The sequence below is a fragment of the Epargyreus clarus genome, unplaced genomic scaffold (assembly GCF_041222505.1).
Source record: "Epargyreus clarus isolate Ecla_fem2 unplaced genomic scaffold, WU_Ecla_fem_2.2 ptg000036l, whole genome shotgun sequence".
NCBI classification, from domain to species: Eukaryota; Metazoa; Arthropoda; class Insecta; order Lepidoptera; family Hesperiidae; genus Epargyreus; species Epargyreus clarus.
The window spans coordinates 4,529,812-4,544,401 of NW_027332241.1; the positions used below are offsets into that span (position 1 = coordinate 4,529,812).

At 37.6% G+C, this 14,590-nt stretch overlaps 1 protein-coding gene across 2 annotated transcripts in view; it reads right to left on the bottom strand.

Moving 5' to 3' along the window:
• LOC140756875 (P protein-like) overlaps nt 1-14,590 on the bottom strand; it is a 48,957-nt gene that overhangs the window by 14,476 nt on the left and 19,891 nt on the right. Inside the window, exons 1-6 of one of the 2 annotated variants that reach the window (XM_073092410.1) lie at nt 12,209-12,237; nt 6,240-6,343; nt 2,882-3,008; nt 2,078-2,138; nt 1,454-1,589; nt 751-899 (exon numbers count right to left, since the gene is read on the bottom strand). In XM_073092410.1, coding sequence (XP_072948511.1) covers nt 751-899; nt 1,454-1,589; nt 2,078-2,138; nt 2,882-3,008; nt 6,240-6,343; nt 12,209-12,222 — 591 coding nt within the window. In that variant the 5' untranslated portion in view covers nt 12,223-12,237. Of the gene's footprint in view, nt 1-750; nt 900-1,453; nt 1,590-2,077; nt 2,139-2,881; nt 3,009-6,239; nt 6,344-12,208; nt 12,238-14,590 lie in introns of those variants that run through there. The other variant, XM_073092409.1, reaches the window with a different exon arrangement.

Consider the following 14,590-nt stretch of genomic DNA (forward strand, 5'->3'; position numbering starts at 1 on the left):
AAACTTGAAAATATTTATAAACAAAAAAGTTGACATATGTGTCTGTTTGAAGTTCCTTTTATAAACACTATTGGAAGAGGTACCATCAGTTTACTAATTAAGACACGTGTAATTTTATTAGCAGCTGACGAGCAAGCACCATACGGTACCTAGACACTAACTCAGTACCGCTTAAGACCATGTAATCAAACTTAGATAGGATTCAAAATCTACCTCAGGAGGTCGACCACAGATGCGTTGCAATCCCTGAGGAATAAGTGTGAACGCCTGGATAATTATGACTAAAGTCATGATTAATGTGTGCGTGGTAAAGCACACCTTCTTCCGGCCATTATTTTTAATTAACCTCGACAATGTTGTGCCAACTAAAAATCAAAATTTAATAATTTCGTCAATTTTTCGTAGTATATTATCAAATTTTGATAATTGATGAGAGAAATATTAGATGCACTGATTACACAGGCAAACAAAAAGTCTAGATTTTAACGCTTTGTTTAATAGTATTTAGGTAGAATTACTGAAGCTGTAGCTTTTACAAATAAGTTATATTACAAATAAATAATATTTCTCTTTCTTACTTCCGGGCCCAGAGGAAATTGTGACGAAACCTACACTCCGGAAAGTTCTTTAAAAAGTTCTTAAAAGTGTGGAAAGTCTACCAATCCACTATAAACGACCGCTAGACTCGCCTAAACCCTTCCCTGAGAAGAGACAGCCCAGCAATATCAATATTCAGTTGACAAAGTTTACCTGTTCTATCATCCCTTCCTCAGTGTGTGTCCGTCGTTGCAACCATAGGCACAGTCGACCACTGGTCTCATTCGTAGACGTAACTTGAAATGGTCCACTTAGACTTATTGATACTGAGAAATCATTGGTTGTAGATCCCAGGCCATATTCTGTAAAGGGAACATAGATTAGTAAAGATACTTCGCCGCCTTGAAATTGAATGAAGCCACAAACGGCTTATTAGTAAGTTCTTTTTTTGAATTCTTGACAAATAAAAACATTTTTAGAGAAAATTTACGAATAAATAACTAATACTGCGTAATTTACATAATAAATAAATAATTATTTCAAATATTTTAGGGACATTTTAGCGCGGAGACGTGGCAAACCTTGTTTACGCAACTATTTCAATTCTCAAAACTGGGTACATTTTCTTGTTAAGAGTGAGTAATCTTTACTTATCTATGAAAGGGAATAACAAGATCTTTAGGAATCTTTGGTAGTATTGACGGCAATTTATGATGATATTGAAGTTTCAAACGAGTTTTTTTAATATAGGAATAGCAGACGAGCATGCAGTCAACTCGATGGTAAGTGACTACTATGGCCCATGAACATTTGTAATTAACCCCAGATAAGATTCCTATCTGAGGTTTGCCATAGACGCGCCGGTGTTGCCGCCTGAGTCGAACCACAAAGGGTTATTCCTAAACGGCCATTTTACCTTTGATCTCTCCAGGTTGCACAGCAGTATGCAGGATGACATCTGACTTCTCCCGGTTCATGAGTAGGGAGACGGTTAGGAGTACCCAACAGGCTATCAAACCAGAGAGCTTCAGGATACGTACTCCTCGGTCGATCTGAAATGATAAGGTGGAATGTTAGGCTTAATTTCAAGAATTATCTTGTTTATAATAAAGTCGTAGCAGATGATCATGCAGTCCATCTGATTGCAAGTAGCTGCGTCGCCTATCGATATCCATAATCAACCCCACATAAGATAAGAATTTCTACCTAAGGTCGGCCACAGATGAGAACTAAGCTGGAATGTATCGGAAAAGTATGTCTCCATTACAGCACCCTTCAAACCAGAACACTGCACCGCTTAACACAGTTCTTATTAAAATGAAAAAGGTGTGGCGTTGGTCCCGCCGGAGTCAAACCACAGAGGGTTATATCACCTTCAGAAATTAAATTGGGAGAGATAAGAGGTAAAAGATTTGATTTGATTCTCCCCTTTTAAAAAACCCGTTAACCAAATATTCACATCATGGGCGTGCGTAAAAAATTGGCTTGCTCTGTTGGGGCGACCGCCATATTGGATTTAAAATGGCCACCAGTTACTTACCCGCTTTTTCTTCGCGGACTTTAATTTCTTCTCCTCCTCAGAATTCAACGGTTCCATTAACCTGTAAATTTAGAAATAGGAATTTTATAATCCGTTATGCTTTAAAAGAGGTAGTATTTAAATAGCCTTTTTTTGTTTACGAGGGGGAAACCTTCAAAAGGTACCCAGTGTCGTAGGAGCGACACGGGGTTATGTGGGATTCTTACTGCACTAAAACCCCACCGGTGGCCGTCCTCGGCGGTGTTTAAAGGGCTCCGGGAATTTAAATGGAACTGGAGTCTTCTTGGCGCGTTGCCCCGTCGGGCTCCGCCCAGGTGAGCTTGACGCTCGCCACACCGTCTGGTGCGTACGACGGTATGAGACCACACATACAGCCTTCCTTCCCGGGGTCGCTGGCCGGGCGGTTCGAGCTCCCACTCTTGCCACCCGCGAGCCCGGAAGCTCCATTTAGTCGCCTCTTACGACAGGCAGGGGATACCGTAGCCCTATTCTGGTCCCGGAACTAACGGAACAAGTATTTAACTAGCATAGTCTATGAGTTCTGTAAAAACGTTATTGTGAAGTTATTCCCACCTGCGGTCGGCGCAAATGCGCTGCTACCACTGAGGATTAAGCTAGAATGCCTCAGAAAAGTATGTCTCCCTTACACCCTTCAAACCAGAAGACAGGAGCACTTAACACTGCGTTTATTAAGCAGAAATAGGTGTAGCTCTTCATACTAGACCTTGTCAAATTTAGATCTTTTGTTGATAAAAATTGATAGATTCATTATTAATTACGAGCATATCTACTTTATAATCTCACCTCTGCCCTGCTTCTCTGGTAGCGTCGTGATCTTCTCCATTGTTCTTTTCCACGTCTACTTCTGGGATCTTCTTTTCAAATATGTTCCTGTCGCCCTCAGTTAAGTCCTCCGGGGAATTGATCTTGCCTGGGAAAGAGATCTCATTATTAATATAACCTTAAATGCCATAATAATTTTCGAAATTGTTATACTTTCAATCTGCACAAGAATCCTACCTGAGGTTTACCGCAGATGAGTTGCTTACGCCTCTGACTGAGACTGAGTAGGAATGCTTTGGATAAGTATTTCTCTCTTTGAAGGTTGTGGTACTTCAAAGCAGAAGGTATCACTTAAGACTGGTGTCAATAGGCAGAAATAGAAATAGGAGTCGAACCACAATAGTCTACCACCTTCAAAATAGATTTTTTTGTCAAGAATTGCCTGAACCCACGAATTTAGGGACCAGCAACCTTTTTGGCTAAGCGGGTTACATAGTGGCTATACGACCGTAATGGACCGTATTCATAATTGACAGGCGAAAACAGAGAAGTAGAAACACATATAATGTCTAAAATTTTAAACAAAACCTAGGATGACCCTTTTTTCTTGCATGGGTTCCTCTCAGCCGTGGGGGCAGCGGAGAGGATATGCCGAACTCCTACCGGCTAAACCCCACGATGTTCTCTGGACATCCTTTGTCTGGACCACGAGTACGCTAATACTCCCTATGGGTCTAAGAAGACCCGCGGAACCCAACAAGAGGGTTGAGAGCCGGGTAGCCGACCCCTACTCTCATTCATGTTAATTAAGATTGTTTTCTAAACATGAACTAGATCACACGGTCTGTTATCTAGAACCGGAACAAAGTGTGTGACAGACAAAATATTTACGTTTCTAGCTCACTGACCATACATGAAGTCGTTTAAAAATATCTAACAATCTAAATAGAGTATGTCAGTTTGTTAAATATTATACATACTATATGTCCGCTATAATATACGACGTTTAGCAGTTTACACAACGTATTCATTTCTTGACAAAATTTCGTAGGAATAAATAAACCAAGGACTGTTGTATGAATTTTGATGTTATACCCATAGATTAGTAAGGATACTTCGCCGCCTTAAAATTGAATGAAGCCACAAACGGCTTATTAGCAAGTTCTTTTTTTAAATTCTTGATAAATAAAAACATTTTTAGCGAAAATTTACGAATCAATAACTAACACTGCGTAATTTACATAATAAATATATAATTATTTCAAATATTTTAGGGATATTTTAGCACGATGACGAGACGTGGCAAAACCTTTTTACGCAACTATTTCAATTCTCAAAACTGGGTACATTTTCTTGTTAGGAGTGAGTAATCTTTACTAATCTATGGTTATACTTTGATAAGTTGGTTAAACGTTTTTGTAACGGTTGCCAACAGTACCCTTAGTATGAATTTGTATGTTTTGACGAAAATTCCTATTTTTGTTTTTGTTTACGTATTTCCCATATATGTCCAATCAGTACTGATACAATCCGCTAGGAGCGCTGATTGGAAATGTACGGGCAAATACGTAAACAAATACCGAAACGGTAATTTTTAGAGATGCGCCGAATAGTGGTTTCACCGAATAACCGAATACCGAATAATATTCGGTTTACCCTTAACCGGACCGAATATTCGGCCGAATTATTCGGTTTACCATTTCTCTATTTCTCTATTTACCAGTTATGTGTGTTCATTAACACTTTAAAATGTTGATTTGAGTTTTAAAAATAAATACTGATTTAAGGTTAAAAATAAATGTTGACTATACTAACTATAGATTAAGTAATAAATATGTTGACTTGAGGTTTCAAAATAACTGATGATTTGAAGTTTGATTACTTTATTTTATTAGATTTATTCAACACATTCTTCATAGGATTTTAGTTTGACTTATAATATAACATAAATCTTATAGAAGTTTTGTGTTTTAGTCCTTGTACCATGTCGTGTATACAAGAAAATAGACATAGTCGAACCGAATATATTCGGCACCAAAACCGAATAATTCGGCCGAAAACAAATAGCAAAAAAGATGCCGAATACCGAATACCAAACGAATATTCGGCGCATCTCTAGTAATTTTTATAAAAACGTAAAAACTCATACTAAGGGTACAAGTGGAATGCGTTTGCCACTGAATCAAATAATGTCCATGTTCACCCTTTTATCAATCTTAGGACCGTTATTAATTATAATCGATCTATCTACTCTTTTCCTACTATGTCTATGACTAAATGTCAAACTTAATTAATCTTAACCCATTACATTGCTACCCATTATTCACTACTGCACCATTTCGTCTTTACCCTAAAGGCACAGGGGGCCCATGTCCAGGGTCCAACATAAAAGTGCCCCCGAAAACGCAATAAATTCGCTTACACAACATTTCCTAGCTAAAATATTGATCATTCACCAAATTAGATTTTTATTGATTGAGTGGATTGATTTTTATTGTTTCTTAAATTATTATTACAGGTAATTCTTATGTACCCGGGGCCCCTTTCAAATTTTAATTTAGATCCACAAAAGTTGTTAAATCGTCAAATTTCGTAAATCTATAAGCAAAAAATTATGATTTTTTATTTAACGTATGTCAATAGGTTGATGACATAAATATCTGTATGGTCCATACCTAATTGCAAACGTGATCGTCACATTATCATTATGTGTGATATTATTATGTCATGGCACACATTATCGCACGAAATATTTATCTAATACTCACGATGTGTTACCTTTTGCCAAAATATCTTTGTTGAGGATTTAACAGATTTAGGTACTTATATAAGATTCAAAAAGATTAAATAAATGCTTAATAGAGCGGAATGTATTAACATTATAAAGGTGGTAGAATCCTTTGCTGTTCACTCCGGCGGCAATACCGCCACACCTATTTCTGCCTAATAACAGCAGTGTTAAGCGCTGCTGTGTTCTGGTTTGAAGGGTGTGGTAAAGGACACATACTTTTCCGAGGTATTCCAGCTTAGTCCTCAGAGGTAACGGCGTGTCTGTGGCCGACCTCAGCTAGGAATCTAACCCTATCTGGGGTTGATTACAGATATCGATGGGCAGCAATAGTCACTTACCATCAGGTGGACTGCATGCACGGCTGCTACTTCTATATTATAAAAAAAAAACATAATGCATGTTCGCTGCTTGCATTAAAATTTCGGCCTTTCAAAAGCTTGCTTTTGACTTGTTTTGGCTTTTACCTCCCCCTGCTATCGTTATGAGCCTCCATTATAGGAAGCATGGGTCTCGAATCCTCAACATCCTCTCCAACAACATCGCATAAAAAGGGTTAAAATCATACAATGGAAATAAAAAGCAACTCACCATGATGCTGTTCGTACAGCTGCTTGAAGGGCGCCAGTGACGGGTCGAACTTGATGGAGTCAGGCAGATCCAGCCACACCTCCAGGCTGCCGGGCGTCAGGTCGCTGCAGGAGAGCTTGGTGAGAGCGCCGCGCCCGCGCCCGCGCCAGCAACGCACTCGCTCGAGCACGCCCGGGCGCGACATCGCATTATATTGCACTTTGGTCACTTGGCTTGTGTTGCCTTGGATTGGCCTGAGTTTTTATTTTTAATTGCCTTGTCTTTTACGTGGTACAGATGATATATATTTTGCTTTTGTTGCTAGAGACTGTAGCAGACGTTTAAAATTGAGTTTTGATTACATAAAACATGAGCGGTTCTTTTCTAAATATTAATTGGATTTTATTTAGTTCCTTATTATTGTTCTTAAAATGTAATCATATGGTTATTTATTTGATCGATTTCTGTTATTACTTATTAACGAATGCTTTATATATTCCAAATTGAATTATATCACCTAAATATTATTATTATTGTCGATATTACGGCTTATCATATTGGTTTCAACGTGCCCGCGTCTGCGCCAGCAACGCGACATCGCAATACTCGAATATTGAATCGTTTAGAGTCGTTTAGTATCATCGTTTAGAACCCTTTGTGGTTCGACTCCGGTGCCACCACCGCCACACCTATTTCTACCTAATAACAGCAGTGTTAGGTGCGGCTGTGTTCCGTTTTGAAGGGTGTGGTAAGGGAGACATACTTTTCCGAGGCGTTCCAGCTTAGTCCTCAGGGGTAGCGGCGCATCTGTGGCCGACCTCAGGTAGGAATATCTAATCCTATCTGGGGTTGATTACAGATGTCCATGGGCGGCAGTAGCCACTTACCATCAGGTGGACTGCATGCTCGTCTGCTACTCCTATATTATAAAAAAATATTGCACTTTGGTGCACTTAGCTTGGCTTGCTTTGTATTGGCTTGAGTTTTCGTTACTGTTCGCCTCTATGTTCGTTAACAATTAAAAAGGTTTAATTGTTTTATATGAGACATTTACAGGTGTTAAACAGACTGAGATATTATTTGAAACAATGAACAACAAATGAACGATTGCTTTTTTGTATTGTAAAATTGTGTCCTTATTTTACTTATTTGACTATTATTAATTATTTATTACGAACCGCATTATTGTTGTTGTGGGTTCATTTGGCTTGTGATGCTTTGGATTCGCTTGGGTTTTATTACTTTTAATGAAGAAAGTATTTTCTGTTTCCTGAACATATAGAAATATGTATTTGCCACTAATTTGAAACAAATTTATCTTTAGCAAGACATGTTAACTATTATATCCAACTCAATTTTAGCAACGACAAGGTTGCAATACCATACTTTATTACAAATATTTATTATGTGAACTACTGAACACACCATAACATATGAGTGACAAGACCCCATACATGGCATTCCAAACAAATCATGATACACGATTTCGCTCTTATGTTAATAAGGAATAAGGGTCATATTTGTTTGTATGAAAAAAACATAAGATGAACGCATATTAGCGCTGACTATGTATGCTAGAAGCTTATGGTATTTGTATGGTGTGTACAAGGTCAGCCTTATATGTAGGGCTGACAATTATCGTGTTACATATAGGTTTATACATAAACAAATAAATAACATTGAAGTCTGTTTTGTAATGTCAACATAACAGCTTTTTACTAAATCCATATAGAAGTATGTATGGTATAGTCCGCGCCAAACTGCTAGTCCGCTCTAAAGTTGTTGCGAGCAGGTGTAGTCATACAATTTACTATGGCGACGCGATACATTTCTATATTCAGAGCGGACTAGTAGGTTTAGGCGGACTATACTTATACAAAAAAGTCTGTATGTCTGTTTGTTTGTTCTAGCTAATCTTCGAAACGGTCGGATTGATTTTGATGGGACTTGCACTGATAATCAGCTGTTGTTATTATTTTTTTATAATTTTGAAGTATCCAACGAACATGCAGTCCACCTGATGTTAAGTGGTAACTACCGCCCGTAACCTGTAATATACTCCAGATAAGATAAGATTTCTATCTGAGGTCGACCACAGATACGTTGCTACTCCTAAGGACTAACTAAGGACTCGGTTAAGTATGTCTCCCTTACCACCCTTTCAAACCAGAACACAGCAGCGCTTAACACTGCAGTTATTAGGCAGAAATAGATATAGTAGTGGTGTCGTAAGTCGAACTAGAAAGGGTTTTACCTTCAAAAGTGGTAGTGGCTCTCAAAGATCTCGTTACTGATATAAACGCCAAAAAAACATAATTGAACTATCGCGTGAGTAATGCTGAGAAGAAAAAGTTTGAGACCGAAATTAACTAAAGAACATGGAAATGATAGGTATAATTAGTTTTTTGTAAACCAACGTAATTTAATGTGTTAGCCATAATAGCCTAATGGTTAAAACTTGACCTCAAACGAAGGTCGAAATCCAGCCGATATTTTTAAACCAAACCTAACCTAACCTAAGCGACTGGTTTACAATGCTATGCGCGTATAAGGGTGTGGTAAGGGAGACATCAAGGGACTTTTCCGAAGCGTTCCAGCTTAGTCCTCAGGGGTAGCGGCGCATCTGTGACCGACCTCAGGTAGAAATATCTAATACTATGTGGGGTTTATTACAGAGGTCCATGGGCAGCAGTAGCCACTTACCATCAGGTGGACTGCGTGCCCGTCTGCTATTTCTATATTATTAAAAAAAAATCAAAATTAATAATTACATTCTCGTTCCGTACCATCAATTTTTATTTTAAGTATTACTCAATTTTGTTATTATTGCAAACATAGACAAATTTATTCGGAAAATAAAACTGTCTTTCAAATACGGTACAATACGAAACATGCCACCCCCTGCTAACCAAATACTAATAAAAAATACAAATACAAAAGTGCTTAACAAAGAAATAGGTGTGGCGGTGGTGACGCCGGAGTCGAATCACAAAGGGTTCTACCACCTTCAGTTCGTTGTCCATCTATCTCAAACATTTCGTGTAACTACATCATCATCATCATCATCATCATCATCAATCCATTGCTGTCCCACTACTGGGCACGAAACTCTTCTCAGAATGAGAAGGATTAGGCCATAGTCCGCATTGGCCAAGTGCGTACTGGTAGACTTCACATACCTTTGAAAACTTTTTTCTTAGACTTCTCAGGTGTCCAGATTTCCTCACAATGTTTTCCTTCACTGTTAAGCACGTGATAATTAATTTCTAATACGCACATAACTTTGAAAAAGTCAGAGGTGCGTGCCTGGGATTTACACCTCGGACCTTTCGATCAAGAGGGCAATTTTCTTAACCACTACGCTATCACTGCTAAAAAGTATGTTATTTACGGGCAGCATGGCCCAGCCCTATTTTATCAGCATCGGGTTTCGAAAGCGTGAGATATCTACAATGTCATATTGCACTGTAACGCAATTCTACACCATAACACGCCATAATGGTTATGGAGTTTATCTCTATGTGATTATGCAAGTACAGCTTGCGCGCGGCGAGTTCGCCGGTCTGACAGGGTTCCAGGTTCGATCCCCGGTCAGCCAGATATAGGATATTTTAGATTTCTGTTCGAAGTCTGGGTGCTTATGTCGTGGTACCCATGATACCGAGCATCCTAGTGTAAAGGGGTAGAAACTTTATTAGCGTCCATTTTGGGATCTGTTGGTACCCAAAGGGTAAAAATGGGACCCTATTACTAAGCCTTATCTGTCTGTCCGTCTGCCAAAGGGCTTTATCTCTTAAAATAGATACACTTGATTTTTTTTACAGTTTATATTACTATGGAAAAAATATTAAAATTTAATAATATATGCAAAAAGAATGTCGTTCTTTGGTAGGCAAAATGTCGGATAGATTAATTATTGATAACAACAAGTAGTAGCCTCGTGATTGGAACTCGTTCTGTCGATCGAGAAGTCCAAGGTTTAAATCCCAGACGATGATTTTCAAAGTTAGGTGCTTATTAGAAATTATTTATCACATGCTTCGTGAAGGAAAACATAGTGAACAAATCTGCATACCTGATAAATTTATAAAAAAATCTCATATGTGAAGTCTACCAATACGCACTTGGCCAGCGCGGTGGACTATGGCCTAATCCTTCTCATTCTGAGTGGAGACCCAGCAATGGGGCAGTAATGTGTTGACAATGACATTGATAAAGTATTTAAGGGCGTATAAATATTTAAATTCCAAAGCAGTTCACGAAGGGTTCATAAAATATTGTGACCGTGGTACCTACTGATAGTAAACTGGTAAACAACGAATTTATAATAAGAGAAAGTGTGGAATTAGGTCATGATTTGTATTCAATTCACGAGTTTTGAAATCAAAAGGACCTTTTGGTTTTAAAAGTATTAATATGCTTAAATGTTGCCCTAAACCAGTAGTTCCTAAACTTATTTTTCTCGTGGACCACTTTCAAAATTTTACTGGTTTCGGTGGACCCCCCGTTGCTATAAAAATAATAAGTGTGCGTTAAGAGTCCCACATAACCCTGTGTCGCTCCCACGGCACCGGGTACCTTTTGAAGGTTTCCCCCTCGTAAACAAAAAAAGGTCCTACGGCATACATTAATAGGTAAAAACTATGCCTACATTTTTGCTGTTTACTATCAAAAGCAGATCAATTTTCGTGGACACTCACTACCATCTTGTGGAACCCTATTTTTTGTTCACGCATAAGTGACCCCCAGTGTGTCAATGTGGACCCCTGGGGGTCCACCTGGACCACTTTGGGAATCAATGCCCTAAACTATTAGTAATGTTGATATGAAGGTCCCTTATTCGACTACGAAGGCACCATCGTCACACTATTTCTTGCTTATAACAGTACAGTACCTACAGTACAGCTGGTTGAAGGTATGGAAAGGGAAAATATTTTTGATTTTTTGTAGGGTTCCGTACCCAAAAGATAATAACGGAACCCTAATATTAAGCCTCCACGGTTTTCGCGCCTGTCAGTCTGACACAGAGTTGTATTTCATGTATAATGATGGTCGCTAAAATAACAAATACTAAAAATAATATAATTTCGAAAATCTCATCATCTTTATTCGCCCAATAAATTCAGAGTAAAAAGTTGTGACATACAGACAGACATGGATCTGATCTGATAAGGGTTCGGTTTTATCGGTATACGAAAAAATAAAATCTACCAGTGTTTCTCAAAGTGAACGATAATGACCCCTTGTGATGGCTTACAGGAGTACGGTGAACGGCCAATACAAAATTGGTGGACGATGGCTGATTTTTTGAAAACTCCTAATTTTGTATACTATAAGACAAAAACTTACTTACTGTATATCATATTTCCTAGGGAAAATATAATGATGTTTTAAATCGACTTATTCGAAAACATATTTTTATAGAAAAACTTCTTTCCGCGTATCTATTCTTGGGTGCGATGGATAATAAATTTCTTAAAGTGGGCAGTAAACAACGTAATTTTGAGAACCACTGCTTTTCACTTTTTCTTTTATACTTTCCCTTTGATGCTCGTTGTAAGTATTTGTTATATGGTCTTACTTATTTGTCATACAAACAAAAATATAATATTTAGCACTTTAAGATATATTAGACGCAAAATATTATTAGAAGTAGGAGGAACTTAGTACTAGACTACTAAGGTGTTTTAGGGTAACTAGAAAAGTTGGAAGGTGACAATATTTTTAAAAATAAAATAGGTTAATATTTACATATAATGTGCTCCATTTGAAAAAAGGGGGGTTAATACAAAATGCAAATAAAAATATTTTATTTTCGATCTCGCACTAATAAGTTTTAAGTTTAGTAGAAAGTGCGACCTTTTTAAATATTGTCTGTCTATTTTTCTGAATTATATCTTTGATAGACATAGATATAATCACAAAAACACGACAGCGAATTCAAAAATTTAAATTTAAATTTTCAAAAAGATAACAAAAAATGTAAATACCCAAAAACATCCATCCGTAACACAAGAAACGACACAAAACTTTCAAAAACAATGTAACTGTGGGTTCAACGACACCCGTAACTGGAATGAGCTAGTTGTAACCGGTTCGAAGCGGTTACGTCTGCACCGCCATTTTGAGGTCTGATTTATGTGTCTACTGTTTTTTGGCGCTACACGGTCAAATAATCTACTTTTAGAGTCATTTTAAATAGTTTTTCTTATAATTGGAGTAGCAGACTAGCATGCAGTCCACCTGGCAGTAAGTTTAGTTCAGCTATGCTGTGTTCCGCTTCGAAGGGGTAAGGGAGACGTAGGTAGGTACTTATACGAGACATTTATTAATCCTGAGGGGTAACGACGCATCTAAAGCCGACGTCAGATAGGAATCTAGTCTTATCTGGGGTTGATTACAAATGTCCATGGGCGGCAATAGCCACTTACCATCAGGTATAGCACCATCTTTTAAAAACCATCATAGTTCACGAAACATTTATTTCAATATTGCGTTAACATTATTTTATATCACGGCGTGCGTAAATGGACGTTTTACGCACGCTTCGCGTGCGCAAAACCCCCATTTCCGACCCCGTAATATAAAATTTTATACAACACGCGGACGAAATAGTACATTACAATACGAGGACGAAAAATTTTTTTCTGACAAGTGTGAGTTTGCAGGCCGAGCCGCAGGCGAGGACTGCAATCACACGAGGCAGAAAAACATTTTTCGTCCGCGTGTTGTATAAAATTTTATATTACGGGGTCGGAAATGGGGGTTTTGCGCACGCGAAGCGTGCGTAAAACGTCCATTTACGCACGCCGTGATATAAAATGTTTTTCTGACTCGTGTGATTGCAGTCCTCGCCTGCGGCTCGGCCTGCAAACTCACACTTGTCAGAAAAAAATTTTTCGTCCTCGTATTGTAATGTACTATTATAGCACTCTGTGACCTAAACCCGCATTTTAGCCACGCATTTCTGTGTCCAAAGTAGCCGATTTTTACACCGCACGAATATTAATACACTACCCTCACAGTTGAAAAAAATAAACATAGCTATGAACGTTTCTTTTTAAATGGCATTTAAAAGTATGAAACGTTCATAACGTTTCATACTTTTAAATGCCATTTAAAAATTAAAAGTGAGTAATGAGTATTTTGTTTAAAGCTATAATTATTTTAATATTTTATTTTGGACGTATTTATAAATGTTTTTGCCATTGTGTACATACTAAGCAATAGCATCACTATAAGACTAACTATTGGGCTTTATCGAATTTTATTGTTTGTTTTGACTGTGTTTGTTTTATTTTCGCTACACACCATAGTAGGAGATATTTAAATTAGGAATCGTTATCAAAATTAGCCATAATACTACTCCAGTAGAATGTCGACTAAGCGACCTATTTGTTGTCGTATTTGTGGCATTCGGATTATCGAAAATTTGGATAATTGGAGTTTATGAAAAAAAGCTATTTAAACCGATTTAGGAAGGTGATGTTTTTCGACTATATGTTTGTTACGTATGTATTTTTCATTCTTTGGCAAACTCAAACGACTTCATTAATTTTGATACATGATGTGTCGCTGAATTCGTCTAAATTGTGGCGATAACATAGGTTATATTTTTAGCAATCTGGTTTTTGTTTTTTATAGTAACTATTTTGTTGCGATTTGGCGACTTTCCGGAATTTAAATGCACAAGTCACACAAAATGTGGCTGATCTGTAAGGGTTATTACAAAGTTACTTGTTCACGTTTCGCAATCCGAACAATCGCGAATATTTATAACTGAGGTCCGGATAATCGATTTTCTACTGTATCACTAGTATTAGTTATGTATTAGTACATTATGTGATTGCTTATCATATGTTTCTTTAATACGCCTGTATGTAGCCTAAATGGCTTGATAGATTTCGACGTATGTGTGGTGTTAGATTTGTCTTTATCACAAGTGCAGAATAATTACAATGGTTTTGGTTTTGTCACATTTTTATTGCTTTTTTAGTTCATAATTTTTAGTTTCAATCATTTATAAGTTTCAAAATAATTATCATATTTTTCACATTTCTTCACAAGTATAAGCGGGTTTATGTCACACGAGCTATAAAATAGTATACGATACTTGTGACAAAAGTAGCCTATTATCTGCACGGCGTTTAGCACCCTCGCTGCGCTCGGGCGCTAACTTCACGCCGTGCAAAAATAGGCTACTTTGGCCACGCGTATCGTAATGTACTATTGTTTCGTACCACAACCTCCTTAAAACAGTAAAATATTCCGTCATGCGCAGCGCAGTTGAACAAACTTAAACCCTTATTCATTTTTCGCTCATCCATTGTATAAACCCAACTGAAATTGTCATATTTTGCTTAAAAAGTTAA